At 42.9% G+C, this 27,861-nt stretch overlaps 1 protein-coding gene across 5 annotated transcripts in view; it reads left to right on the top strand.

The window, feature by feature from the left end:
• The window catches only part of PKNOX1 (PBX/knotted 1 homeobox 1), a 39,035-nt gene extending 23,442 nt beyond the window's left edge, over window positions 1-15,593 (top strand). For all 5 annotated transcript variants that reach the window (XM_082278713.1, XM_082278709.1, XM_082278711.1 and 2 more), the window contains 7 exons: window positions 2,769-2,939; window positions 4,299-4,398; window positions 5,251-5,348; window positions 7,311-7,439; window positions 8,431-8,507; window positions 10,019-10,191; window positions 11,119-15,593. In XM_082278713.1, the coding sequence (XP_082134839.1) occupies window positions 2,769-2,939; window positions 4,299-4,398; window positions 5,251-5,348; window positions 7,311-7,439; window positions 8,431-8,507; window positions 10,019-10,191; window positions 11,119-11,330 (960 nt within the window). In that variant the 3' untranslated portion in view covers window positions 11,331-15,593. The remainder of the gene's footprint in view (window positions 1-2,768; window positions 2,940-4,298; window positions 4,399-5,250; window positions 5,349-7,310; window positions 7,440-8,430; window positions 8,508-10,018; window positions 10,192-11,118) is intronic.
• Window positions 15,594-27,861: the final 12,268 nt, after the last annotated feature.

Here is a 27,861-nt window from a genome sequence, read left to right as displayed (position 1 = left end):
CACTAGTGGAAGGTGTCCTTGCCCATGGCAGGGGTTGGAACAGGATGATCTTTAAGGTCCTGTCCAACCCAAACCATTCTAGGATTCTGTGAATATACACAAATCTCATGGTTACTTCATCTTTGTGCATTTCTCTGAAATTATACTCCAGGTTTATTTAGACAGCTGAAAAGACTAAATCAATTTGGTTATAAAAATACATTATTCCGTGGCATATTCTATGCAGCAGCACTGAATAATGAAATATTACTGCTGCTGTGGCCTGTCTGAAAACATTTCTTTGTCTCACTTTTGTCCAGCATGGGTGATTTTATCAGGAGTTCTTGATTTTTGTAGTTTTAAGGAAAAAGTGAACTTCTGCTAACATTAAGTTAAGTTCACCCATGCTGCAAGAGAGCAGCAGCCATATGGCCACGGTTAATGTAGCTGTAAATGAGTCAGTAAGTCCTGGTGACAGGCATGGCATATTTACAAAGTTTTGCTTTCCTCCTAACCACAGTAGCACAGCTTCCTGCAGGAGTAGTGTGATGGAGAGGAGCTCTGCAGAAACCTGGGTAGTGTTACTGACTCTGGGTTTGTGGTTAGTTTTGACTTTAATTCAATTTTCATCTCAAGTACCAACCATCAATTTTAAACTGAGTCTAAGCTGAAGAAAGGACTTTCATTTTTCCTCCAAGTACATGCTGATAAATAAATAATACATATATGGCTAATGTTTAAGAAACTCCAACTCTCTTGACTAAGCAAAAATAAACTAATCTCTAGCCTGGTCAAATATTATGTGTCCAAAAGCATATTTTGTTACCTCAGTTTTAACTGAATGTTTAAAGCATTCACTAATATTATGTGCAATTTGTTGATTGTCACACATGAAGAATTTTCTATTTCAGGCTTTTTTGTCTCTGAAACAGAGACAGAATTTCTTGAAACACAGATGAGCTTTGTTTAATGTTAAAATTTATTTAAATTTGCATGCTTTAACTTTGCTGTGTTTAAAGGTACTTAAGCACTGTTTAAACAGCAACCTGGGCTGGGTTAGATCTCTGGTTTGTGTCTCAGTGCTGGGTCATTGCTCTTAGTGTTTCAAAGGCTTTCAGTGTCATAGGTCAAAAGAGTTACCAGATACTCATTTGGATCAACTCCCTCAAATCTACAGCTCAGGTTTTTCTGCAGCTCTTTTTTGAAAGATGTATGGGAGTTCTTTTCCTTTCTGGCCCTGAGAAGAAGCACAATTTCCTTTTTTTTTTCTTTTTAATCACTTAATTTCTTAATTTTTTTTCATCTTGTTTGTTTTAACACACAATAGTCTACATTGAGTGGGTGTCCTAGAACTGGAGAATCTTCTGCTGAAAAAACAAGGAAAAGATGTGTCTCAGTGAAAGATAAAGTGTTGTGGTGGAGAGGGGAGCACGCCCAAAAGTTTTCCTGCCTTGATCTCCTTTGGGTGACTTGAGCAAAGGCATCTTCAGCTCCCAGTTGGCTTCTAGAGTTGGAAGTAATGGGTAGCTTAGTTTGGAAGGTATCATTTCTGTTCACTGGGTTCAGTGGTCTGCCCAGGTAAATAACCCCTCGTATAGGACAGGTTTTTCCAAATAATTGTAAAATCAAGCTCTGCACTATGCTTCAAAATGACAATTGTTCAGTTTCATAAAACTGAAGGATATTTATCTCAGAGATCCAGCACAGCACAGAAATGTTGGGGGTGGCATGTTGTATAAAAAATAATTACTTTGCTGGTGTGTTGTGTACATATTTGAATGTCCTGGATTTCCTACTGCTTTTAGACCATCTGGATTTGGTTTTAGCTTCTGATGTTCTGCCATGACCCTTACAATCATCTAAGCTATTTTTATGCAGTATGTAATGCCATTGGTTATCCGGGCTTACAGTGTTTTTCTCACACGAAGCATGGCAAGTATTCTCCTCACACACATATCTCCTGTACTTGGATTTCCATTTAAACATGGGGGGGTTTTAAATTTGGTTTAGTGCTTTGTATTTAATGTTTTGTATTTCAGAATCAGTCTCCTCACCTGGAAGTTGTTACAAGATTTTACCTGAGAGTTGTTCATCTTTCACATACAATCACAGAGGAACTTAAAAGCTGCAGCACTGAAGAACTGTTTGATTACTTTAAGCTTTGGTGAACACTGTGACTAAATTTGGGACCTCTTAATTCTAATTTTATGGAAAAATAAAAGCTTTCATCCTCCCTAACAATCTGTGTGACAAATCTATGCTTAATCACAGGAGAGTCTTCTTTCTCACTGTATGTCAAACTCATCTGTACCTTTCTGGTTTCCTTGAGTCAGGGTGTAACATGCAGCTGAACCTGGTAGTTCTGATTTATAGATCTCAAGAGAACTGCTGCTGGCCAAGCCTGTCCCAGCCCTGCTTTCCAGATAATTTGTGTGGATGGGATTGCTTTCCATCACTTCCAGTCTTGTGTGGTCTGTGACCCAGAGTTGTACGAGGGGGTTAAAGACCACATGAACGTCCAGGCTCATCCTGTGCCCTGTGACACCTGAACTGCTCTGTCTTCCTGATGTGTCACATGTGACAAAGATCACTTTGTTGCCTGTTTTGTTTTCCCTGTGTGGCAGTTTACTTGTGTTCCTTTCACATTCCAGGACCTAGCAATTAGTACCTCTGCTTTAATTGGGTGATCTGGATGTTACTGGAAAGTAGTGTTTGCTTGAATCTCACATTAAATATTTCTTTTTTAACGAACAGTTATTTTGGTTCTAATTTTTTTTTCTCTCCCTCAGATGGTTAAAGCAATCCAAGTTCTACGTATCCATCTGCTCGAGCTAGAAAAGGTTAATGAACTCTGCAAGGATTTCTGTAGTCGTTACATTGCCTGCCTGAAGACAAAAATGAACAGTGAAACTCTACTAAGTGGAGAGCCTGGAAGTCCTTATTCACCTGTGCAATCTCAGGTGTGTTTCAAGTACTGTTCAGTGGATTTTTGCTTAGATTTCCTTAGGAACCTATAGCTACACTTGTATTGCTGCCAGTTTGCAAACAGAGGTTCTGCAGTTTCCTGTATTTTCTCAAATCAGTTACTAATAATACAAAGAGTTGGGTTTTTGTTTGGTTTTTTTTTGTTGTTGTTTCTTAGTTTTCTGGGGGTTCTTTTTGTGCACACCTGTGTGCCACTGCCTGATGGACAAATTTGTTGAAATGTGCCAGAGCACAGAGTCATTTTTTTATTGTCTGTCTTCCTTTCATGATTTTCTCTCAGTTCAGCAAGTGGAGATATTCAGAACAGCCTGGATTTGCTATTTTGTTGGAAGGAGGTTAGGAAACAGAATAAACAAAGAAGAAAAATTTTCCTTGTTAAGGCCTCCTTAGTCTGCCTCCTTCATTAAAATATTGAGATGACTGATACATTTTATAGACAACCTATATTCTGGAATAAATAGACAAAGTCTGATGGATTAAATTTACAATATTGCATTTTCTGTATTAAATGGACCACAGTTAATTATCAGCAGTTAATAGGTGATTGTTTTTGCTGTCAGAATGAGCCCTGCCACCCCAGTACCCCCTGGATCCCAAGTCTTAGGGCATGGCCCTTCTCTGAATTACTCATGTGTCTGATGCTCCATATTAAAAAAAGCCCCAATGACTTTTAAACTTCACTTTCTGGACTCCTTATTTAGGTTTTGGTGTCTGGAAGTGTGGAAGGGAGATTCTAAAATCAGGCAAAAACAGCTTTTAAAAGAGTTTTTCTGTATATCTCTTACAGTTTTCTGTAGAGACAAGAGGGACCTATTTTGCATTTGCAATGAAAAGAGATTATTCATACATACTAAGGAAATGTGTAAGAGTTAAATGTTCAGAGTTGATTAAGAGCTATCTTGAGCAGAATAAAACATATTGAATATTTAATGCATTATGTTGAAATTGAAGGAATTAAGGTAATAACTAAAATTCTAAAGCTTTGATGCTTGTAATAAGAGCATCAAGGGTCATTTCATTTGTCCTTTTTCCCTCTTGCCTTTGGAAACTGTTTCTCTTATTCTTTATAGACCTGGAACTAAAATTTCTCAAGATAGTTTTGCATCTTTTCTAACAGTTGCTTTTTGTGAGGGTTTTCAAAGGTAATGGTTAGTGATAATGAGGAAGTCAATGTAGATAATGAGGTATCTTTCTCTTTGAAGGTAAACTCCAAATGTATTTTAGAGCCAAAAATACATAATACAAATTATAAAAATACACAAGCATGCTTGATCTCCTTACATTAAAAAAAAAAGTTTTAAAAATATAAGCAACTAATTGTTTTATTTTTCTAGCAAATTCCAAGTGCCATTGCAGGCACACTCAGTCCCCAAGGGATCATGGTGCCAGCATCAGCATTGCAGCAGGGAAATGTAACTATGGCAACAGTAGCAGGTATGACACACAAAAACAACTGGCACCTTGCTCTTCATCTGGGTTTCTTTTACAGTTATTACAAAAACTACACAAATACTTTTATAAATGTGTTTTAATACCTGAAAAGTTGTTGTAATACAGTCAAGTGCTCTACTGGTTTGTGAATGTTTATTTAATTCATGTGTATAGCGAGTATGCCTATGGGAGTGGCAGTTACATATGTAATATTAAGAGATCTTTCTGTGCAACACTACATTTGTTAAAAGACATTCCACAGACTGTGGTGTTTTCCTTTTTTTTTTTTCCCCTTTAAAAAGAGTAATTCTATTTGACAAAAACATGCATTGCCTAAACCATTGCACTCGTTGGCTGCCTCATGCTCCCTGGAGTTTGGAACCACACCTGCAAGTCTGTGACATCCTTGCTGTCCTCGTTATATGGAAATGACATTTGAGCTGAAATGTTTTATCTTACTTCTCAGCAAGGTTTTAAATCAAACCCAGCTGCCTGCCCTAAGCACTGGCCACACATAGGTGTGATTTTGGTGTTGTGACCCTTGTTGGTTGAAGACCTAACTCAGTTAAAACAACGTGATGAACTGCTTTATAGCCTGATAATCATGGCATTTTCCTTTCAAAATAGATTTGGAATGCCTAAAATACAGGGAAATAAAATCAAATTTCATACAGTTTTTTGTGGATGGAAGAAAATTGTAGTGTAGCAAAGAGCACATCTTGCATGCTGACTAGAAGAGAATAATTGATATAATATCAAAAATCTTGGATGGTGTGCAGTGCTGATGTGTTTAAAGAGAATAATACTTGAAGGGCTTTTTCTTCCCCATAATCTGTGTTTCTGTTTTGCTTCAAGGGGGGACAGTGTATCAGCCAGTCACTGTGGTCACTCCACAAGGACAAGTGGTGACACAGGCACTGTCACCTGGGACTATTCGGATCCAGAACTCGCAGGTTTGTTTCATGGGCTCCACAGAATGGTGTTCTGGGTGGAAATACATCTCAGTGCTTTTAGAGTTTTGGTTTAAGTTTGACACACTGGCAGAAAGAGTAATTAATGGTAAATTAGTGAGGCCTCTGCTGTGGGAGTTACCTGCCACAACAGGTCATCAGAGTTCCTACCTGTTAATTGTCTTCCTTTATTGGTGCCAGAAGAGTGTAGGGACATGGAATGAAAAAAAAAACCCCAAACTAAAATTAAAAAAAATCTCCTTCCTAAACCCAACAAACAAAATCCCCCCACCAACACAAACCAAAAACCCCTCTGAATTAAATGAACACTTTTTCAATGTAAAACTCTTCTAATCATTGAACTATGTTTATATAGATAGATTTAATTTATTTAGATAGAATCTATGGATAGATTTAATGTATTGCATTAAGGTGCCACACTGCTGTTGTGAGAAATTTGGGGTTTTATCACAAAGGCAACCACTAGTACTGTGAAACTGTATGTATTTCAGAGTTTATCTATTCTGAGAAACATTTTTCTATAAAACTTTCAAAATACTCAGTTAAGACTTTGGGAGATCTTTAATTTTTGCTCCTTATACCCTAAAATATAAGGACCAGCACTCTTTTGAGGGAGGCTTTAAAGAGTTGGATCTGAAGAGATCAAAGAAACAACTAAAGAAACATGAAAATAAGACCGTCTTCTGGTACAGAAAACCTTGCTAGCTTTCTCTGGAAGTGGTAAATCAAATCTTCCTGGAATCTGGATTTCATTAAAAATGCGAATGAGGAGCTCCCATCTCCACAGCATAAAATCTGTTGGTAATCACTGACTCACTGGCTTCTCTTTTTCCTTATTCTGTCCTTCCAACCAAAAAAGTGTGCACAGAGTGTTCTTTTAATTGGCAGGAGCATATCTGTACTCACCCATGTTCTCCCCTGGAATACAGACAGCTCTGTCCTCACACACCTTTCAGAAAGAAATATGTGAAATTACTCTCCTGGACTGAAGGGATTTTGAAAAAAATGGGGATTTTTAGCTTTTATGAAAAAAAAAAATACTGAGAGGAAAATAATGCCTCTAGCCTATAAATAAAAAAAGGACTTGACCTTCTGTGTACATCTGTGACTACTCTTGATGTTAGTAGGAGTCTCCAAACCCACTTATGCAAAGGTCACCTGCAGAAAATTCTTCTTCAATATCTTCTTTTTCAGTGTTTTAGAATGCTGTGGAGGTAGGGAAAAATACTGTGGGAAAGCTATTGAAAGTTCATTATAAAGCCTCCATAGGCAAGCAGGTTATTTAGAATGAAAGACATTAATTTGGAAATTAAAATGTGCTCCAAATATATATTTGTAGTAATTTGATAGCCTAAACCTTGTTTAAAACTCATTTCCTACATATTGATTGGCTTAAGAAATTGCTCCAATTTGTCTGGAAAACCTGATTTAAAATTATTTCAGTTGCAATTGTCTGAAATAGAATCTTACATGCAATTTATATTATGTTTGTTTCTATTTCAGCATAAGCATTTAAGAATGTATTCCCAAGTGTTCAGATAACCAATGTGCAAATGATTTGATGAATCCATAGGAAGTGAAAAACAAAGAGAAAGAAATCTGAGTATTTAGGAAGTAGTATGAGTTTTGTGAAGTGAATTATAGGTTCTACTGTATAGATCTTAATGCTCTTTGAGAATTTAATGCATTTATTTAGCAGGACCTTTAGCATGTTTGTTTGCAACTCCAGCATAATAATTAATTTTACTTTGTCCTCCATTTAAGTCTTAAATCAGTAATATTTTACAGCTTCCATAGTTGGTTGTGTTTGCACACAGTGAGTATATTCAAGATATTCAAGCCTAATTTCTTTTTGTTCCTTCTATAAATGAGTTGTTCATTCACTGATACAGAACTGCCATTACTATGTTAACTGCCTTAATTCTTCTCAAATTACATGTGCAGCTCCAGTTGCAATTAAACCAAGATCTAGGCATCTTGCATCAAGATGATGGCTCATCAAAAAATAAGAGAGGAGTTCTTCCCAAGCACGCTACAAATGTGATGAGATCTTGGCTCTTTCAGCACATAGGGGTAAGGACTGAGCATGGTCAGTTTTATGTATCTCTTTCATGTGGTCTCTTATGATTTTGCTTCATAAACAAGGTGAAGTTATTCTGTTGTCAGTTATGGAATCTCAGTTCAGTTTTCCCTGGAGTCATTTGGAGTAGTTCCACAGTCTAATGCTAGCTGACTCTTATTAATATTTTAATAAATATGTTATGTTTGTACTTCATGGTCTCAATAAATACAGTTACAAGGAGCCTTTCTTCATTTCACTGTGTTGGGAACTTAATGCTCTCTACACCCAGGTTCATGGCACAAGGAAAAGAAATTCCACCTGTATTTTGTGATGTTTTAGCAGTATTTTTGACAGAGGAAAATTTCAAATTTTCTGTCTTTATCTCCTTTCCAATCCTTCTGATGTGTACCAAGTGTGTCACTATCTGCTTGTGCTTTCAGCTGTCTTTCCTTTGCAGGAATACCTTGAAAGGATAAATGGGTCTCAAGCTATTACAATGTTTAGTTGATTGATATTTTGCCTTTTACAACTGTTTTGCAGCAGAGAACTGATCCAGGGAAACTGCGTGTGCACTTCTTGTGTTACTTCCCATGCTCATCTGCTCAGTTCAGAGCAGCTTTATTTAACTCCAGAGTGCTCCTCAGTTCTCTCATATGACACTGCCCTGGCCAGCAGAACTAATCAGAGCTGCTCACATGCTGTGCTGCCCAGGGATCACGCTCTTTAATAAAGACTGTCAGCCATGAGAAGCTTTTCCTTCTGAATTACACATGGTGCCATAGACTCTCTCGAGGATAAAATCAGTTTTTGTGTAGCAAAGCACTCTTTGTTAAATTATTTTTGTCTATAAAAGTTTGTGAGGTTTATAAGGTTTGTGTTTTAATGAGTCAGGTGGCCTTAATCCACCATCTTTAATCAGATGTAATAAAGGAGTTCTGATTTTTGATGAGGAGGTGAAAAACAAGCTTATGCCTTTTTTGTTTGCTTTTTTGGCCTCTTTAGCATCCGTATCCAACAGAGGATGAGAAGAAGCAGATTGCAGCACAAACAAATCTGACACTACTCCAGGTTAACAATTGGTAAGAGCAAAGCCCTTACTTAATATCTGTCCTTGTCTCCACGTGCTTAGCTTAGAAATAGTGAGGAATAGAACTTGGACATCTGGAGTTGAACTTACATATTCTACATATGTTACAAAATATGTATAGAAATACAAGAGTTATGCACTGGCACACAAGCATTTTATTTTTATAAGGTACAATAATACTCATGCCATTTAAATTATATAAGGATTCCAGAAAACATTGCAGCATTAAGGAATTGTGTCCTGTTCTAGTGCTGAGAGAGATGGAAGTACTCTCATGTCTCTTCTGCAAGTAAAGAAATTGAAGTATAAAGGCATTTAGTGGCCTGATGGCTGCAGGTGTTTAAGAAGTTACTGTAACAGATTCTGCTCTTGTATCAAAGGATGCCTTCCTGAGCAGTGATGTCTGAATGGAGAGGCAGTTCCTCAACTACACCAGTTCATGGTGTTCAGCATGTTTTGCCATGTCCTATCTTCCCTGGAGGTGTAAGATAAGACACCTGCCCTGCAGAAGAGAGGAGGGAAGGTGCTGACACGTGTCCTATTCACCTTGTGGCATCAGTTCCTAAAATTGCTGCAGCAAAGTCCCTCAGGGATCTGCCTCAGATTTCAAAGATGACACTGGGTGTGAGGCTGTGGAGGGGTCCAGGGGGGAAATAGTCAAGACAGTGACAGAACACTGGTTCCAAAAGTGGAACAGGGTGGCTATGCCTGTGTGACATGTGGTCATGTAGCTCTGTGCTCTGACTGCTGTCTTTTCAGCTTAGGAACCTACCAGCTGCACCTGATTTCCTCCCATTGCAGGTAAAGGTGGATCCTGGATATGTTTTGTGAGATTTAGGGATGATATCCTCAGACCCAGCTCCTTGCCACAGCTCACTGTGTTGAAGTTGATTCAGTTTAAGTATTTTCACCAGCAGAAAGGGGAAGGGCAGCAATTGGCACTCTGAAGTAAGCAAGTGAAAATCAGAGGACTAAAAGGAATCAGGACAGATCTGAAAAAATGTGTTTGCTGTTGTCTCCTGGATCAGGAGCCAGCCCTTGGAAAGCCAGGGAGCCTGTAAAATAAGTAATACAGAAGCTTAAGGGTGTAAATGAAACCAGACCAAACAAGCCAGGTTGGGCAGGGGCTAGATTTTAGGTGAACCCTAATGAGAGGAGTATCAGCTTTCTGAGATGGGCTGTCAGCAAGTTTTCTGGTGCTTAGTTTTTAATGAGATCCTGAAGTGTACAGCTGTTGTGCTGTCTGGAGAATTTTTCCTTCTGAGGTGGGGGAAAAAAATGCTGTTAGCTGCAAAATGACAGAAGTGCTTTCTTAGCTAGTTTACCAAAATCAAAGGATGCTGGTGTTCTAGGAGTGGTTCTACACTTTAAAAAGAATGTGAACCCCAGCTGATAGATTTTATATTCCTAGGGGTTTTTTTCCTGCTGCATACTTTGTGAGTGTGTGATAGAGGGAATTTGCACCCAAGGTCCTAAGTTTACCTTGCCCTCGATTGTATTTAGGTTTATCAATGCTAGAAGGCGAATTCTTCAGCCAATGCTGGATTCCAGTTGTTCTGAAACTCCAAAAACAAAGAAGAAAACAGCCCAGAACCGACCAGTCCAGAGGTTCTGGCCTGACTCCATTGCCTCAGGAGTTGCTCAGCAGCAATCGAACGAGCTCACGATGTCAGACGGTGAGGAGAGCTGCCTAAACACGGATAATAAAGTTAATTCCTCTCTGACAGGGAAATGGAGGGTTTGATGCCTCTGGCGGGAGGGAAACTTCTGGATATTTCAGTATAAATGTGGTTTTAATCTGGGGAAACATAGCAGAAATGTGTCACTTTTCCTCTAACAATTTTCTGTGGTTTAAGGAAGCACATTGTAATGGAATTTATGTTGAGAAACTGTTGCTTTTGTTTCAAAAGTTACGAAATGACAGAACAAAGGGTGCACAACTGTGATGTACAGTTAAATTCTTTCAGAGTGTGTGTGCACAGGTCAGGAGTGTCCTGTTGGATGAGCAGCTTCAGCTTCATGGCTGAGGATCTGCAGTTCCACATCTGCCTCATGTGGTTCAAACCAAACAATGAGAGGCAGAAAAATGTCATAGAGCCTCCAAAGACTTCGACTGAAGTTACTTCCTCAGCGTCAGATCAAACAAAAAGATTTAATTTAAGAAAGATAAAGAACTGTTTTAATCTCAGGATCATCCTTTCTGTCCTGCTGCCTGGTGCTTTATTCTTTCCAATTTGTAACAACTTTTCCCTCAGCCTCTGCTGGATCTGACAACAGCTTTATCCATTTAAGTCACCTTGAATCTCTGTGAAAACTCCAATTTTTCTGCAATGAATTAAGCTGGAATGCTTTGCAGAAATGGCCTTGTGATGACTTCATTGGGGAATTGCTGTAAACACAGATTTAAGATTCACAGCACAAAGTTTAAGATTCCTGACCAACCTAATTCTGGCATTTCCTGATATTTAAGTATTTGACAACCTATAGAACTTCTATTTTAATGTAGTTCCTTAAGTTTCCTTCCTGTTGATTAGAAACAAGCTCTGTTATGTATAAGTAGAAGGCAAGGCAGGCGCTGAAGTGCTGTGACTGTGCTTCTGCAGGTGCTGTCGTGACCATCACAGCTCCAGTCAACATGAATGTAGACAGTCTGCAGTCCTTGTCATCCGATGGTGCTACCCTGGCTGTGCAGCAGGTGATGATGGCAGGCCAGAGCGAGGATGAGTCTGTGGACAGCGGTGAAGATGACGGAGGAGACCTCTCGACAACAAATATCAGTGGGCTGGTCTTGGATAACAGCGATTCTCTGCAGTAGGAAGCAAGAGTGTGGAGAAAAACACTTAGGAAAAAGAATGGACTGACTGACTGACTTTTTATAGTTTGCACAGCAAACATTTTACACAAGTTTTATTTCTAATATGTTTTATATGTAGATATAGAAGGGTGCACTTTTTTGTATTTCATAGTAAGCTTAAAGAGTGTTTTTGCAGGTGCAGCAACTTCTTTCAAATGTGGGGTTTTTTTGTTTGTTTCTTTTCCTTTCCTTATTTCAGAAAATTATATCTAGTAATATAAAGAACCACGTAAGCACCCCTTTGTTCTCTGAATTGGAAGTGCTGCAGTTTCTGATGAATTATGCAGTTTCAATTAGTGCTGTTATTTAACACAGCTTTTGATGGGCAGGTGATGTAAATTTAAAGCATGTGACACTAGTGTGTGAAACTTGATTATTGAGTTAGATGCATATATTTGAAAGATGCTTCTGCACCTTAAAAACTGCTAGTCTGAGGTGGACAGCAACACACATAAAAAGAAACTGTTGATGTGTGATTCAGTAGAGAATGTATGGCAGTTTAAATAAGTTTAGTTTCTCTCATAGTCCGTGAGCCTGTTTATCATTTGCTATAAAAACTCCTATTTTTACCTTGCTGGGGTTATTGGATAAAAAAAATATTTTTATAAATTCACTAGAAATTGGGATGACAACTGTATTAAGCAGGAGGAAAAAAAAAAAAAAAAAGAATTTCCAGAGGGGAAAAATAAATGTTTAGTATTCCTATTTGGAAGGTCTGAAAATTGACCCAATTTAATAAACAAGCCTACAGTAGCATTCTATGATTCTCAGCTATCCCACAGTGATATACTATATTTGATAATAGCATAAGAAGGGCCCACTGTTTGATGGGATTTTGATATTGTCAAACATTGATTTATATTATGTGTAAACTAATATTCAAATTGCATAACTCTGTATCTAGACTTGTATCTGAAAATATTTGCTAAATGAGTATTCAGGTAAGTAAGTTCAAATACCCACAACTTTTCCAATTATTAGAGAAATTTAACCATTTATAGTTTGTACAACTGAATCTAAAAAAATGAAAAGTTGCCTACTATACAGTCATGAATTCTGCTATTTTATTGCATTTGAAATATTTTCCCCTAATACAAAAAGAAAAATATAACATGGATTTATATAAAATTTCTTCGGATCTGAAGTTTACTACCAGAATATACAGCAGGCTTTGTTAGAGTAGGAAATCCTTGTGTGTCATTTAAAAAACGAAGAGCTGGTGATTAAAACAGCTGGGTTTTGGTTTGGTTTTGGGGGTGTTTTTTTTGTTGTGGTAACAGTTCATTTCTTTTATTTTCCCAAAGTTTGAAGTCTGTGATTGTCTATCCATGAACACTTGCTTTTGGAACTTTGTATTTCCCGTTGTTGAGTACGAATAAGAGACTCAAGAGCCTCATGGTATGATCAACACCCTCCTTTGTCCCTGTCCATTTGTCACAGTGCCAGGACTTCCCTCTGATTTAGACCAAGTCTGGGTGTGTTTCTAGCATGACAGGGAGAAAGGTGGTAGCTTTTAGACTCTTTAGACACTGTATTTGAACAAAGCCCTTTGGCAGATGCAAATATTGAATTGAATACTTAATTTCTGCTTCTCAGAACACTCAGGCACGTGCTTAGGTCCCCTTGATTTCAGGAGGATGATGGAATGTAAAGCTGGTCATGGCAGATTGTCTTCCAAGGCAAGGTTGAGGTGGTAGGAAGAAAAACTTCAGGAAGAAATGTCAGTGGCATTGCCATCCATACATGGAGAATAACAGGAGTTTCAGTGACTGGTAGATATTTTTTTTTAATGGTTTTTACTCAACACAAGAGGTGTTTCTGCTCTGGCTCTCACCGAGTCCTGGCAGAGCATCTTCCTTAGTTCAAGTGCTGTAATGATCTGCTCCACTGGACTGGTGATTTCTAAAGAATTTGTTTTCTTCTGACTTCTCTGCTTTGCCACTAATGAGCCGTGTTTGTTAAACAGCACAGGAAATGAATAATGAAAGGTTTAATTAGGAAGGCTTTGACATAGCATAACTTTCTCAAAGGCTGTTGTCAAATCCAGTTTGATCCCAAAACACTTTAAAAGACAAGCCATGTACAAATCCTGCTCCTTTGGAAACATTCAGCCTACTGCCCCTACAAAAGACATCTTGGATTACTGGAACTCAGAGTTTCTGAGTATTTTTGTTTTTAAATACAGATTCTGTATTTTTGTTTTTAATTGTTTTTAATTCCCAGAGTGCTTCATCACCCCCACAGTTTCCATTCTGTAGCAGATTATATTTGTTGGTTTGTTTGGGGGTTTTATTGGAAACTCAATTGGACAACCAGGCCTCAGGGTTTGCAAACTTCTGAAAGTTTATTTTTCAGAAAGAAGCCATTTTCTAGTTAGCTTTTTTTTTTTAATTATTATTCCCCCCACCTCACATGCAGCAGAAGTTTTACTCTTTCAAAACATTTGTGACCTTGTCTTCAGCTACTTTATCAATACCTGAAGTTGACAGAGTTTACTACTAAAGGGGAATATGGAATAGCTTCACTGTCAGATTAGAAACATAAAAAAAAATATAGGGATGTGAATTCCTAATACTGAAAAGCCTTCACCATTATAAAAGTATTGCTTAACATATGAAATGCAAACCTTTTCTTTCAATTTAGTGAGAAATCTGTAGTGGGTGTGAACTGCAGGGAAGTGCTTGTTCTTTTCATGATTTAAAAGAAGAAAAAACAAGTAGAGTCCTTCATTTTTTTTTTTTTTCCTTGTGTAAGAAAGATTGCTGCTTTCAGCAAAGCTTCACCATTCAGGAAAGGTACATGTTTACATGAGTTAAAAAGTCTTTATAGGGGACCTAACTTCAAGTCCATGTATTATTCCCTCCCTGCCCCCAATTAAAGTCATATTCATATGCAATAGAACTAATTTGTTTTTTGAATCAATGTGATTCTTCTGCAAATACAATTATTGAAACTTTTAATTTCTTTTTTTCCAATCTAACCCAAAACAGGGTTCTCAGTCCAATTTTTTCAATATTCCTGGAACAGGCAAGGCAATTTTCTGTTGGCTTTTTTTTTAAACTTTGGAAGCATTGCAGTTCAGGAAATCAATTCCAAAACAATCCAGATAAGTTTCTGAATGACTGTTACAAAGCAAAAATCACGTTGGAAAATACTCAGAATCAACTCTGGCTCTGCAGAAACTTTTCTACTTCTGGATATTGTGTCACAGAGGAGTCCTGCTGACCTCAGGGTAGCTCCATATGGATCCATATCAGGCTGCATTTACCTTTTTCTGGTACCTGATCTCTGTCAGGAATCTTTTGGGGAGCCCTCCAGCTCTACCTTGCCTGCATACCTGGGTCTTCTTCCAGTGGAAACCTGGCTATGGATGAAGGGCTTGGCAGGGCAGGATTTCATGTTGACCTGGGGTACAACAAATTTTTTTTTTGATGTTCAAAATATGGCCAGAAGGCAGACCCACAGTGAGGAATTGTAGTTCCCAGTTCCTGTGCTTCCAAAGTGGCTTTAGGTGTATGGAAATTCGAGTGGAGTAGGAGCACACGTGGCTCAAACCCCAGCTCCTGGCTTGAGATTGGCTCAGATGGTCAGAGCACAGTGCCAGCAACACCAAGGGCACAGCTTTGATCCCCATGTGGGCCATTCACTGGAGAGTTGGACTCCTTGTGGGTCCCTTCCAACTCAAAGTGTTCTGTGAAATCTGTGAAATAATACATGGAATTGTTTCTGGAAGAATCAGTTCACCTTCCTGACTTTAGGAACTTGGCAGCCCACAGGATGAAACAAAGCCTTTCCAAGGGCTGAGAGTTGCACTTAAACAAACAAAAATCCAGAACACCCTGGTGTTTTGAAAAATTGGAACACATGCATTTAATTGTAATTAAAGTTGATTTAACATTTTATTTTCTGAAGCTGAGTCGTCTTGGGAGAAAAAAAATGAATAAGTATTTGTCTATGCAAGACACAAATGTCAAAAATGTGTGAATTACCCATTTTTAGGTACTGTATTGTTATTGTCTTTCTGACTTCTGTTCCTTTGATTAGTCTCTTCAACATTTTAGCCTCACATTTGGCTTAGAGTTGAATAGGCAAAATGTAGTTTTGAAATCCTGTTGGAAATGTAACTAACCTTCGTTCCCTCATGAAAATCTCGCATGTTAAACAATTAAGTGAAATGTTTTGGTTTCCTAATAATAAATTCAAACTCTCACCACCTCCTGAAAACAGCATATCCATGAACATGCACGTTTAATTGTGGTATGCAAACCATCCAACCATCAGCTGGACACACTTCACTCTTCACTCTGGAGCTGAGGCCAAAAGCAGGTTCATTGTGCCAGACTCAAACTCAGCGTGGATTCCTTCCCTCCCTCCCCTGCCCTTGGCATGCTAAACTCCTTCAAAGACCTTCTGGGTTGTTTAATTTTCAAGTCCTACAGTAACCTGATGGTCCAGTGCAAAGTGCAGTGAAATTGGCACTGATGTGCTTTTCAGTGATTGCCCAAATCAGGAGATTTGTTCATTCCTGTCACCTGGAAATATAAAATCCATTCCTTTTCTGTGACTTAGTTCTTCAGGACCTGCTGAGTGGTCACAGTTGGTTTTGCTGGAGAAAAGCATGGTGTGAGAAGGCAGGAAAAGGCCTTTCCAACCTTGTAGACACCCATGAAGATTCACAGTTGGTGTGAATAGAACCCAGTGTTTCAGGTCATGATGGAAGAGGCCCACGATGTGCCCATGGATTAGCAGCACTGGGTCTGTACAGTTGACAGTCTTTAAAATGTGAACCCTGTAACTTTTCTTTCCTTGGTTGTTAAGGGATTTTGAAGCAACTGATCTATCAAGGGATAAAATTAAAAATGAGAATATGCTTCATGGATGATTTAGTTTTACACTGCTGCTCTCTGTGAACAGAAAAAGCACATTTTGGAAGCAAAGCATTTACATTGCTTTAACAGTATTGTTTGGCTGAAAGACAAATACATTTTCAGGAAATCTTAAGCATAGTATTAAACTATTTAACCAGTTCTTGGCCAGGGAAAGTCCTTGGCCTTTGTATTTGTTTGGGGTTTCTTGTTTATGCAAATGAAGAAAAATGTTTACTAGTTCTTACCAGTGTGGGGATTTTTATTACACTTTTGTAAGGCAGGAGCAGCTTCGATGAAAGAAAAAATTAGCAGGTAAATAGTCCATAATGCTTGTGACTTTGGGTGGGGGTTTTTGTTGCTGTTGTTTCAAAATTATTAATTAAAATGGCATGGACATCAAACTTCCAGTAATGGTTCCAAGCATATATGGTAGTGACTTACTGAAAACACTTCCTCTCTGCAAATCCCATGGCTTAACTTGTTTAACCACATTGCAGTGCATTTCTAAAATTACCATGTTCTCCTAAATCAGAAATCTTCAGAAAATGAGCAGCTCCTTTATTACAACATTCTTTTCAAGCAAGAATCTCAAACTCCTTTCATCCAGCATGCAAGTCCTGCTCAGCAGAGATGAAACCAGACGTGGGTGCTCTTGGATTTACTTCTGCTGGAGCACTATTTATTCCTGCTGTCTCTTCCCCAACATCTGGCATGGTGACACCCATGTGTGTCTCCAGAAGGGAGGAGGGCAGATTTTGGATCATATTTTGTGTATCACTGAGTAGTTTGTGTTCTAGACAAAGGAGTATTTATCATTTCTTTGTCTGACCTTAGAAGAGTGTCTGAGAGTAGTGCCAGTAACTCCTGGTGATATAAATGGGAATAATTTTAACTCCACTGCTGGCAGGGAGCAATTTTTTCCTTAATCTTAAGTGAATAAACAACCTAACAAACAAAAAAATCCCCCTCCTGTAAAAGACGAGGGGGAATGGCTTCAAACTGAGAGAGAGTAGGGTAAGACTGGATATTAGAAAAAATTCTTCCCTGTGACAGTGGTGAGGCCCTGGCACAGGGTGACCAGAGAGGTTATGGATGCTCCATCTGTGGAAGAGTCCAAGGCCAGGTTGGATGGGGCTTGGAGCAACCTGGGCTGGTGGAAGGTGTCCCTGCCCATGGCAGGGGATGTTGGAATTGGATGATCTTTAAGGTCCATTCCAACCCAAACCATTCTGTGATTATATGATTATATCACCTAAATTAGGTCCCATATAGAATATTTTTAGTTGGATGGTTTCAAATTCCCCTGAGACATAAATCCTCTCTTCAAGAAGCCATTACAGGAATCAGAAGATGAGTTGTAAATAACTGGTGAGCTGGTTTGCTTTTGTGGAGCACCAGTTTACAAAGTCCTTTAGTCTGCAACTTAGGGCTGTTCCTAAATGACTCTCTTTGTAAAATCCAGAGCAATATCCTCAAAACAAGGAAAAATAAACTACACACACAGTGTGAAATGAGGATTCTGCAAAAAAAAAAACCCAACAGTAAGGCTGGGACACATATTAGGTATTTATTTATTTATCCATATATAAATCCATGCAAGTTCAGAGTGTGTGAGGTATGTGGGATTACATCTGTCATGTATTTAAAATACAAAATGAAAAATCACCATTTAGATACCCTCCTAAAATCTGAAAGCAATGTGACCTTTGCAGGTGAAGCTTGGTTTGTCTTCCTGATGCAACTGAGCTGTGATCCAGGTCTTGTGAAGGAATCAGGGAAAATCTGTGGGTATTTACCTTCTCTGCTGGACTTTGGTGTCACCACTGGCACAAGGCAGGAGCTGAGGTCCTTGGACCTACTCCTGAAAATTATTCCTTGCACATTTTTTGTTAAGTTGATCCTGAATCCTAAATACAAACTGATGCATATACTAAATGTGACAGTGGCAATAAAACTTAATTTAGGTAATTTTTTCCTAAGATCCAAGAATTTTTCAAGTTAGGTTTTTAGTAGTCATGAAGAAATATGCAGATCGTACTGGGTAGTGATTGTCCCTCTGTGCTGGGCACTGAGAGGCCCCTCGAGGGCTGTGCCCAGTTCTGGCTCCTGCAGGAGAGCCCTGGAGGGGCTGGAGCGTGTCCAGGGCAGGGAAGGGAGCTGGGAAGGGGCTGGAGCCCCAGGAGCGGCTGAGGGAGCTGGGAAAGGGGCTCAGGCTGGAGCAAAGGAGGCTCAGGGGGGACCTTGTGGCTCTGCACAAGTCCCTGACAGGAGGGGGCAGCCGGGGGGGCCGGGCTCTGCTGCCAGGGAACAGGGACAGGAGGAGAGGGAACGGCCTCAGGCTGGGCCAGGGCAGGCTCAGGGTGGACAGCAGCAGGAATTTCCCCATGGAAAGGGAGCTCAGGCCTTGGCAGGGGCTGCCCAGGGAGGTTTGGAGTGCCCATCCCTGGAGGTGTCCCAGGAAGGGCTGGAGGTGGCACTCAGTGCTCTGGGCTGGGGACAAGGTGGGCATCGGGCACAGCTGGGACTCAATCTCAGAGGACTTTTCCAACCTTAATGATTCTGTGATGAAGAAACCAGTGATTGACTTCTGTGCCGTTTTTATCTTGGGGGGTGTGTGTGTCCCTCCTGCAACCTCTCACTATGAACTACAAACTATGGATACTTTCCTTAATTTCTTAACTTTCATCAAATTACGTTTCCTCGCGTTTCTGCCTAGCTCAGTTCATGGCCCTATTTGGTCTTTAAGATTCAGACTCCTTGGTCTCAGCAGGGGCTGGCACACAGAAAAGACAAAGGGACTTACTGATATATGCAATTACAATAATTACTAATTCAATTACTGTGCAGGTACTGATTTTTCTAAGATATTTAGCAGTATATATGATTCCATGGGCAGGATCCCAGTTAAGGCCAGGAAGGAGAGAGAATTTTTCTGTTGTTTCGGGGTTTTTTTAATACACAAAATTGTGTATTGCATGGCTGATTCTGATTAAGTTTCTTAACTCAGTACTGTAGCTGGATAAGACCTGAAAGCTCTTGAAAATTTTAAGCATCGTCATCAAATGGAACTCAGAATGGCAAAATTCCAGGGATTTTGAGGAACTGGGTTGGCATTTGTTAGGTAATGCCTGTGCTGCTCTCCCAGCTTTTCAGATGCTGGGGGGAAATAATGTTCCTGACTCACTTGTACACACAGGGACACTTTCAGCAGCTACAGAAATATTAATTTTCCTCTAAGATCCTCCATTCTGCTTTCAAACAACTGGTTTTTTATTCTTATCCTGGGGTTTTTTTTCCTTCCCCCTTCCCTTCTTTGGAAACTGGCAACAATTAATCTTTGATTACATACCCCGGACTTTTTTTGTGTCTCTTGAACTTCTGAACTGTGAGTAGCCATGAATAATGATTCTGCAAATCACTCCAGGATTCAAAGCCAGCTGCTGGAAAAAGCCCAACAGCCTTAGAGAACTGAGCTGTGGATGCTGCTATGGATGCAGTATCAGAATGATTAAAAAACAGCTGTCTTCAGTGCAGATGCACACTGTTGAAGCTAAATCACAGAACAGCACCACAGAACCAATTCAGTTGAAAAAACTTCCAACCTCATGGAGGTTTCACTAAACCCCACCTTATCCTCAGCCAGGCACTGAGTGCCACATCCAGTCATTTCTTGAACACCTCCAGGGATGGGGAGTCCATCACCTCCCTGGGCAGCCCCTTGCAACACTTGACAACCCTTTCCGTGAAGAAATTCTTCCTGATGTCCACCCTGAACCTCCCCTGGCACAGCTTGAGGCCATTTCCTCTTGTCCCGTTGAAATCACTTTGGCCTTAAAACAATTTGTACATTATTTTTCCCAAATGAATGGGTGTCACTTTTGTCACATACAGGCTTTTTTATGATGTGTTGCACCAATAAAGGATCTTAGGCTTGGAAATGTGCATTTTAATATTCTGCATCACAAAGCATGCACACTTCAGGGAAACATGCAGAACCCCTCCCTATTAAATCATGAAAACCCAAATGCACTTGTGTGTGTAGCTCCCATCCTTGTGCCATTTGCTGGTTAATAAATGTGTTGCACCTTCAGCAGGTCAGGGCAGCTTAGAATTTCCTGTAATGAACACATTCTGAAGTGTCAAATGCCACCCCTATCCCTTCCCCCGAGTTTTAAAGATAAACTATTTCCAGGGAGATGTAGTCAGTCCTTACCAACACTGAGTGGGAACGTTCTAACTGAATTAGAGGGTCCTCTAGAAAACCTCTGTCACATCGTTCTCACCCTGATCAGAAATCACCAGTGCAGAACCTGCCACGGATTAGGATTTCTGGTCATTTAAGAGCATAATACCTAAGGAAAAACAAATGGCAGGCAGCCATCCCCCCACACCTGGGCTCTGCAAATGTAGTCTGGGGTCCTAAAGCTGTTGGGTGAACCACACCTAAGGAATTCACTTCTGGTTGTTGGAAAAGGCAGAAGGACTTGGGCAAACACTTCAACTTCTTGACATAGTTGTGCCCAAAGGAAGCCTCCTGATGGGTTTCATTAGTGAATATTTTAATGTTTTACAGCCTCATGAGGCAGGAACTGAGAGGGCACGTTAAAAGGACTGAGGGCCAAAGCATGCTTCGATTTAAATCAACCATTTTATGATTAACACAGTGAAGAAAGGTCCTGTCCCTTCCACAACTAAACATCAGTAATGGCCTTTTACAAACAACCCCCCTCAAATTTGACTGCTCTACATGCAAAATGAGTTCTTTTTAGGAGCTGCAAATTTCAGCTTTTGTTTCAGTTTTCAGGACTCATTTAGGGATGCACAGGAGTTTGTGGGTTGCTTTGCTCTTCAGAAACATGTACAGCTCCTTCCCTGCAGACACATGCCTGGCTGTGATGCAAAGTGACAGTGTCCATGTGAAGGAGCAGCCACAAAGCTACACCCCTGCCCAGACTGGGGAAAATCCGACCTGGAAAAATACAAATAATAGCAGCAAATTCTGTATCCAAATTGTAGACAAGCACAAGGGTGATTAATACTGGAGAATCCAGGACAACACCCATTCAAACAAAGCGTGCCAAACCCCAGGACATTAAATTTAAAGTGAATGAATTCTGATGACTGATCATTCCGGTTTTTTTTTTAATTTTCTCCTTGTGCTGGTGCTGTTCATGGTGAAAGTAAAATAATGCAGCTGCTGCTTTCAGTGTGAGGAAATGCAGAGATCCTGGAGACAGAAGGTATCTTCACATCAGAGGTGGGGGCAGAGCAGAGAAACTCTGCACCACCTCCAAGGAGCAGCTTGCAAAGGAGCCGCCAGGGACCTTTTTGCAGAGATATTTGAACAATAACTCTTTCATTGTCCCCGTGCTGACACTGGATAGAGGAGACAAACCCAATATTATGCAGGGGCTGCCCATCTGTCGGTCATTCCCCCCGCTCAAAGGTTATCAGTCACACAAAGCAGGGAGCAGTGAGACAGATAAGATGTGTGACAAAGGACAAACAACCCCGGCAGCCCACCACCCTCCCCAGGCAGCGAGGAGTCTTTCCAAATCCGTCAGGAGACTCCCTCTGAATAATCCCTGTGTTTGCAAAACCCATCACTGCGCTTGCAAACTCGTTCTGATCCCCTTAAATTCTTGGCAGACACACAAGAGAGCCAAGGGCATACAGGATGTGGGTTCCTTCAGCTGTTTGTAAATACCTGGACAGTACGTAATCAGAAACCTGTAATGGGAAGAATTTCTTGAGCTGCTGGCAGACACGGTGCCGTGGGATGTCTGGTGTCTGTCTGGAAGGTGGACAGTGGGCTTTAACCTCACTAAAAACTAAGATTTTTACACCGAATGGGGAAGGGCAGAGGGGAAAGTGTTGTCAGGTCAAACCCCCTTCCCTGCAACGGAAACATGGAGCAGCTCTCCTGTGAGGAAAGGCTGAGAGAATTGGGATTGTTCAGCCCAGAGAAGAGAAAGCTTTGGGGTGACCTAATTGCGGCCTTCCAGTGCCTGAAGGGACCTACAAAAAACATGGAGAGGGATTATTTCCAAGGGTCTGGAGTGACAAGACAAGGGGGAATGGCTTCAAACTGAAAAAGAGGAAATTTAGGTTAGATATGTGGAAGAAATTCTTCCCTGTGAGGGTGGGGAGGCCCTGGCACAGATTCCCCAGAGAAGCTGTGGCTGCCCCATCCCTGGAAGTGTCCAAGGCCAGGTTGGATGGGGCTTGGAGCAACCTGGGATAGTGAAAGGTGTCCCTGCCCATGGTGGGGGAGTTGGAACTGGATGATCCTTAAGGTCCCCTCCTCAGTTGATGGAGACCCTTGTTGTGCCCCAAAACCCAAATTCACCTCCTTCCTCCAACCTTTTCCTGACTCTCCATCTGAATCCCATCTGCTCACTGGTTTGGTTTGTTTTTTGCAGTCAAACAGCATCAGACAGAGCAGCAGAGAGGAAAATTAAAACAATCCAGGGGACACATTTAATGTGTCATACCTGGAGCCAAGGTGGCTGGAGAGAGCCTTGTGTGGCCCATGTACCACCAGCTAACACAAGAGGAAAGTATGTGTATCCTTATCAGTAAAGTCTTCAAGAGTTCATTGGTAACACTGATTTTATTCAATCCTTAAGCAATGAACATGTGTTAATAACTCAGCCTGATGAAGCTGTGGTTTCTATACGTAGATATATTTATGTGTATGTGTATATTTATACATGTCAAAGCACTCAGAAGATGCAGTTCTCCTGCATCCTGTGTCTGCCTCCAGAGGACACAGTCACTGATGTAAATTTTGGGGCATTCCTGCTGAACTGGGACACAGCTGGGACTGACAGTGGGGTCAGCCCTGGGTAACATCAAGGTGGCTGTGGAGCACTGAGCCTTGACTGCCACCATCCTCATGTGAGTCAAGGCTTTGCTCCAGAGGATGGAGACGGGAGAGGGCTTTGCCTCCTAAGAACACAGCCCTGTGCCAACCCACCTACCCCTCCCACCTCCTGAAAAGGTTGGAGAAGGTGTCAGCGAGCCTTCTGATCTTGGTCCCACCACTTGGAACCCGATGGAATTACAGGAAGCAAAAGCCTGTCTCCTGGGAGGAAGTTTATCCAGCGAGTTTAATACAAACAGCCTATATAAACACAAACACGTACAAAAGCAGAATCATCTTCCAAATAAATAAACAGCTGCGTTTGCCCCAGTTACATGCCAGCAGCAGTCAGCCTAAGCCCTGTGGAACAAACCTCACAACCAAGCAAGCTCACCCCCTACAGACTCTCTGCCCTGGCCTACAAATGACAGAGAACGTGGCATCTCCCCAGCGCTCCGCGGCACAGCCCTAACAACCCCCAAGTCCTCCAGGACACTTTGAAAGCTTCTCAGCGAGGATGCCCCACGGTGCAGGAAGCCAGAGGGGCTCCCCTGCCCTCAGCCAGCAGGGAGGAGAGAGCTTCACTCCTCACTTCCCGGAGCTCTGCACTGCAGCCGCCCTCCGTGGACAGGGCAGGTGCAGATTTGGGAGCCGCGGGCGGTGACGGTGCCGGCGGGCACTGCCACCTCCTCCTCGTCGTAGCAGACGCAGCGGGGACAGCCGTCGGCCACCGGGCTGCCCACGGCGCGGCAGGCGGGGGACAGGGGAGGGCACAGCGGGGCGCAGGTGATGTCCCCAGCGGGGTGGCAGGTGCAGAGCTTGCGGGCGAAGTCGATGTAGAAGGAGCGGCCGGCGGGGACGCGGCCGCTGGCGAAGCCTTGCATCTCGCAGTCGCTCTCCAGGTAGGGCGGGCAGGCGCAGGGCGAGGGGCACGGGGGACAGCAGCCAGCAGCAGTGGGGGTGGCTGTCCCCTCCGGGTCCTCCTCGGGGCACGGGGTGCAGGCGCTGGGGTCACAGGTGGGTTTTGGGGCCGCGCTGCAGAGCAGGAGGCAGGCGAGCGACAGGCGCAGGGCGCTGGTGAGGGCCATGATTCTGGGGGAAAAAAGGGGGAGGTAGGAGCAGGTGTCACACTGGGCATGGGAACACTGAGCCCCTAGCAGCTGGGCTGGCCTCTCCATGGTTTAAAGCGAAGGGGATGCAGCCGAATCTGGTTTAAAGTGAAAAGGATGCAGCCCCATCTCCTTGACATACCCGCAGCTGGAGTTCAGATCACCCGCAGCTGGCTGTTGCTCTAAAACAGAATCTCTCATCCCCAAAAGCTCCTCCTGGCTCGACCACAGTGTCCTCCACCCCTGGGTGTTCAGATGGCTGCAACGTGGGCACCGGTGAGTAAAGTCCACATTGCAGCACTCACTAAGCTTTGGCGTGGTTGCCCTATGGGACTTGCTCATCCTCATATTGATGCTAATAATTTACATTTAAATGACTGATTAATTGTTTCTAGAAGGCCTTCAGGCATGGACAGAAGAAGGGCTCAAAAAAGTACTGTCTGCTTTGGTGGCTTGTCCTGCAGTTGGGACCAGGTCTGGGTGCCAGCTCCCAGCCTGTCCTGCTGTGCCACTCACTGCCTGCCCTTTCCAGCCACCTCATTCCTTCAAAGGAAGCCATGGGGGTGACCCCATCTTTATTTCAACTGGAAAAACTTTTTTCTCTTAAGGAAGATGTTTCCAGTGTTGGGCACTCCTGTGGGACTCTGCCTTCTCCATTTTTTTGGCCAGCCTGTTCCCAGAGTCATTCCTGGCATGAAGTTCCCTCCCTGTGCCTGCTCCCTTCTCCACTCACACCTTGGATGCACAGCACCTGGCAGCCCATGCTGAAGCTTTTTTCTGTTTAAAGGCTGAGTACTCCTCTTTTTTTCAGCTTTTCAAGACCCAACATTTCCTTTAAGTGCACTTTTGGATCCCTTCCCTCTGTCTGAGTGCCTTTACATCCTGCTGTATTTAATACACCTTCTTCCTTCCTGCACTGGGTTCTTCCAGGTCTGGTCTCTTCTCCCATTGCCCCAGTGCCACCTTTGATTACATTTATATCATCACCATTTGATAGCCCAAATTTCCTGCTCTTGCAGACGTGCAACTCCTTGCAGTTATTTCTTCATATCTCTTTAAACAAAAATATTTGCAAATTGCATAACCATCAAGAAAAAACTTGAAAGCACAGACTCCATCCGTTATCAATTTGAAAAAACAAAGACTTCAAAGCTTTTCTGGTTTTAAAGCAAGTTCTTACCAGTTTAATTTACTTACACCTGCTGTATCTTTGCTGGAGTTTACTGTTCTGCCCCTTCCTTTCATTCACACATTTTAATCTAGAAGTTATTTTACTGTCATTCCCAGAGGACTGATGGCTGTGCCAAGCAGCATGGAGCCCAGACATGCTCCCCATGGAAAAGCTGCTGCTGGAAAGGATCCCCCATCCCCAAGCCAAGAGCTCCCTCCTGGCTGCCCCACGCAGGCAGAGCAGGTCACCACCACTAAACATCACTAAGTCGAAGGTTTCTCACACCCCAACCTCATCAGTCCCATCCATCGCCAAAACATCTGACCCCACCCAGCAATGGAATTGGGCACCTTCAACAGAGCAAATTTCCAGCAAATTTCCACCACCACGGGTCTGTCATTGAGCAGCGGCAGCATCAACAGCCTCCCGCTACTTCCTAGGGAAATGTTCATCCTCCCCCTCACTTCTGGGGATCCAGGCTGGCCCTGCCCCGTGCCAAGTCCCCGAGGCTCCCGAGTTACCTGCAGGGTGGCCGGGCAGGCGGGACGGGCGCTGGGATGCGATGCAGGACCTTGGGAAGCGTCCCCGCTCTTGCCCCGCAACCCGCCCAGCACCTCTATTTATGTGGCTCCACGGCGAAACCCTGGCGGGGGGAAAGGGGAGGCGGGGAATCCTCCAAGGTGCTGGGCAGGGCCAGCAAGATGCTTATCTTGCTCATGGTGTTGGTTTAGTCTGAGCGCAGACTAATCCGGCGTGTCCCAGCGTCTGCAGGTCTGTCCTCCCTCCCCACGCCCCTCTGTGCGGACCTCACCAGGGTTTCTGAAGCATCAGCAGCCCCCTGTGCTTCACAGACTGCTGGGGACAGGGGTGCCGGGGTCTGCAGGGAGGGCAAAATGAGTTAAAAGCTCTAGCAAGGCAGCACAGGTGAAATGCAGCCTGCTCTGGGGTGATGCACCCCAAAACGCAGGAGCCAGCGGTGGGCATGGACCTTCCCAGAGCACACGTCCTCGTCTCCACAGAGTTTCCCAGCAAAGGGAGCCCTCCCGTGCTTGACATGCATCCTTTAAAGCACTTGGGGTTTGTTTTCCTCTGGATTAAGGGAGCTAAGGCCATGGATCTCAGCAGAGAAGGGGTGCACGAGTTTCATGTGCCCTGACCAGCACGGGCAGCCTGAGCTTCCCCCCTGGGCCATTTGGTCCCTGGTGTGGAAAGGTCTTACCCTGATGTACTCATGAGCTCATTGGAAATGTGCCCCCCAGCCTTGCAGAGCAGAGGGGTGAAGAGCAGCAGATGGGACTGGAAAGCAGGGAGGGTTTTGGGAGCACACACTTCCCTGTTCACCCTTTGGAGCGGGAGGTGTTGGGAGAGGAGCACGGACTGGAGCTGCAGGTCGAGGGAGCCCTGGAGCTGGGCACTGCACTCAGGACAATGGGCTGGGATGCTGCCTGGCCTTCACCCACCTCCTGCTTCCCTCTCCTGGCTCCTGAAGCCTGGAAACCCCCATCCCTCTGGGAGATACATGGGATGCAGGGCTCAAGAGCACTGAGAGTTGGGCAGCTGCCTCTCACTGGATACATAAAATATTGGCAAGGCCTCAGTGGTAAGGGAAGGGAAAGGAACTCAAAAGACCATTTATCCAGAGAGGGTCAGAGGGCAGCCCCAGGGATGTGTGGAGAAGGGACACTCGGCCACGCTGCTCCTGCCACTGATGCTGCTGTGTACGGGCATGTGTTTATAGGTCCTGCAGGGATTTCTGCAGACAAGTCAAATGAAACCTCCTCCCTTGCTTCCAGAGGCCTTTTCCACCGCAGAGACACGGCAGGCAGGATGCCTCCAGCCAGTCCCTCTCACTCCCAGTGCAGTGGGGTGGGGCAGTGCTGTGTTTGCATCCCCGGGGTCACAGCCTGGCAAAGGACAGAGGACACAACACCAACATCCCTGGGCAGGGCAATGCCACTGTCGGACGTGCCTGCAAAGAGCAGCCCCCAGGGACAGGGGAAGGGGCCTGGGAGTGCCTTGGTGAGCCTGGATCCAGCCCAGGTGGAGTAATCCTGAAAGATCTGGAGCTCACACCCAGCTTTATCAGCTCCCACACTCATAGCTAACATACAGAAGCAGTTGTAAATATTCAAGGTTAATACTCAGCAGTTACTTGACCTTTGCAGGAGTGCATCTGCCTGTCCTGGAGCCTGTCTGCAGCTGGCAGCCACTGCCCTGCAGCCCTCCTGCTGCTGCTACTGGAAGCACTGGGCTTTGAGCTGATCCATAACAGCCAGGCTGATCCAGATTCAGACTCAGTTCTGGGCTTCGTGAAGTTGTGGAGCACTTTTAGACTTACACATGTGAGTTTGGAATACATGCATGGACTGACACCCTTTACTTTGCAATAGAATTGCTAAAATAAATATGATACGATGGGTTTGAACTAATCAGTTTTTGTTTTTCTGGACAAAGACGGTTATTGCTCAAGCAAAAACTC

The sequence above is a fragment of the Coloeus monedula genome (genome assembly GCF_965178545.1).
Source record: "Coloeus monedula genome assembly, chromosome: 3".
Lineage (NCBI taxonomy): Eukaryota > Metazoa > Chordata > Aves > Passeriformes > Corvidae > Coloeus > Coloeus monedula.
The sequence above is the reverse complement of the archived record's forward strand: the minus strand, read 5'-3'. Positions and strand labels throughout refer to the sequence as shown.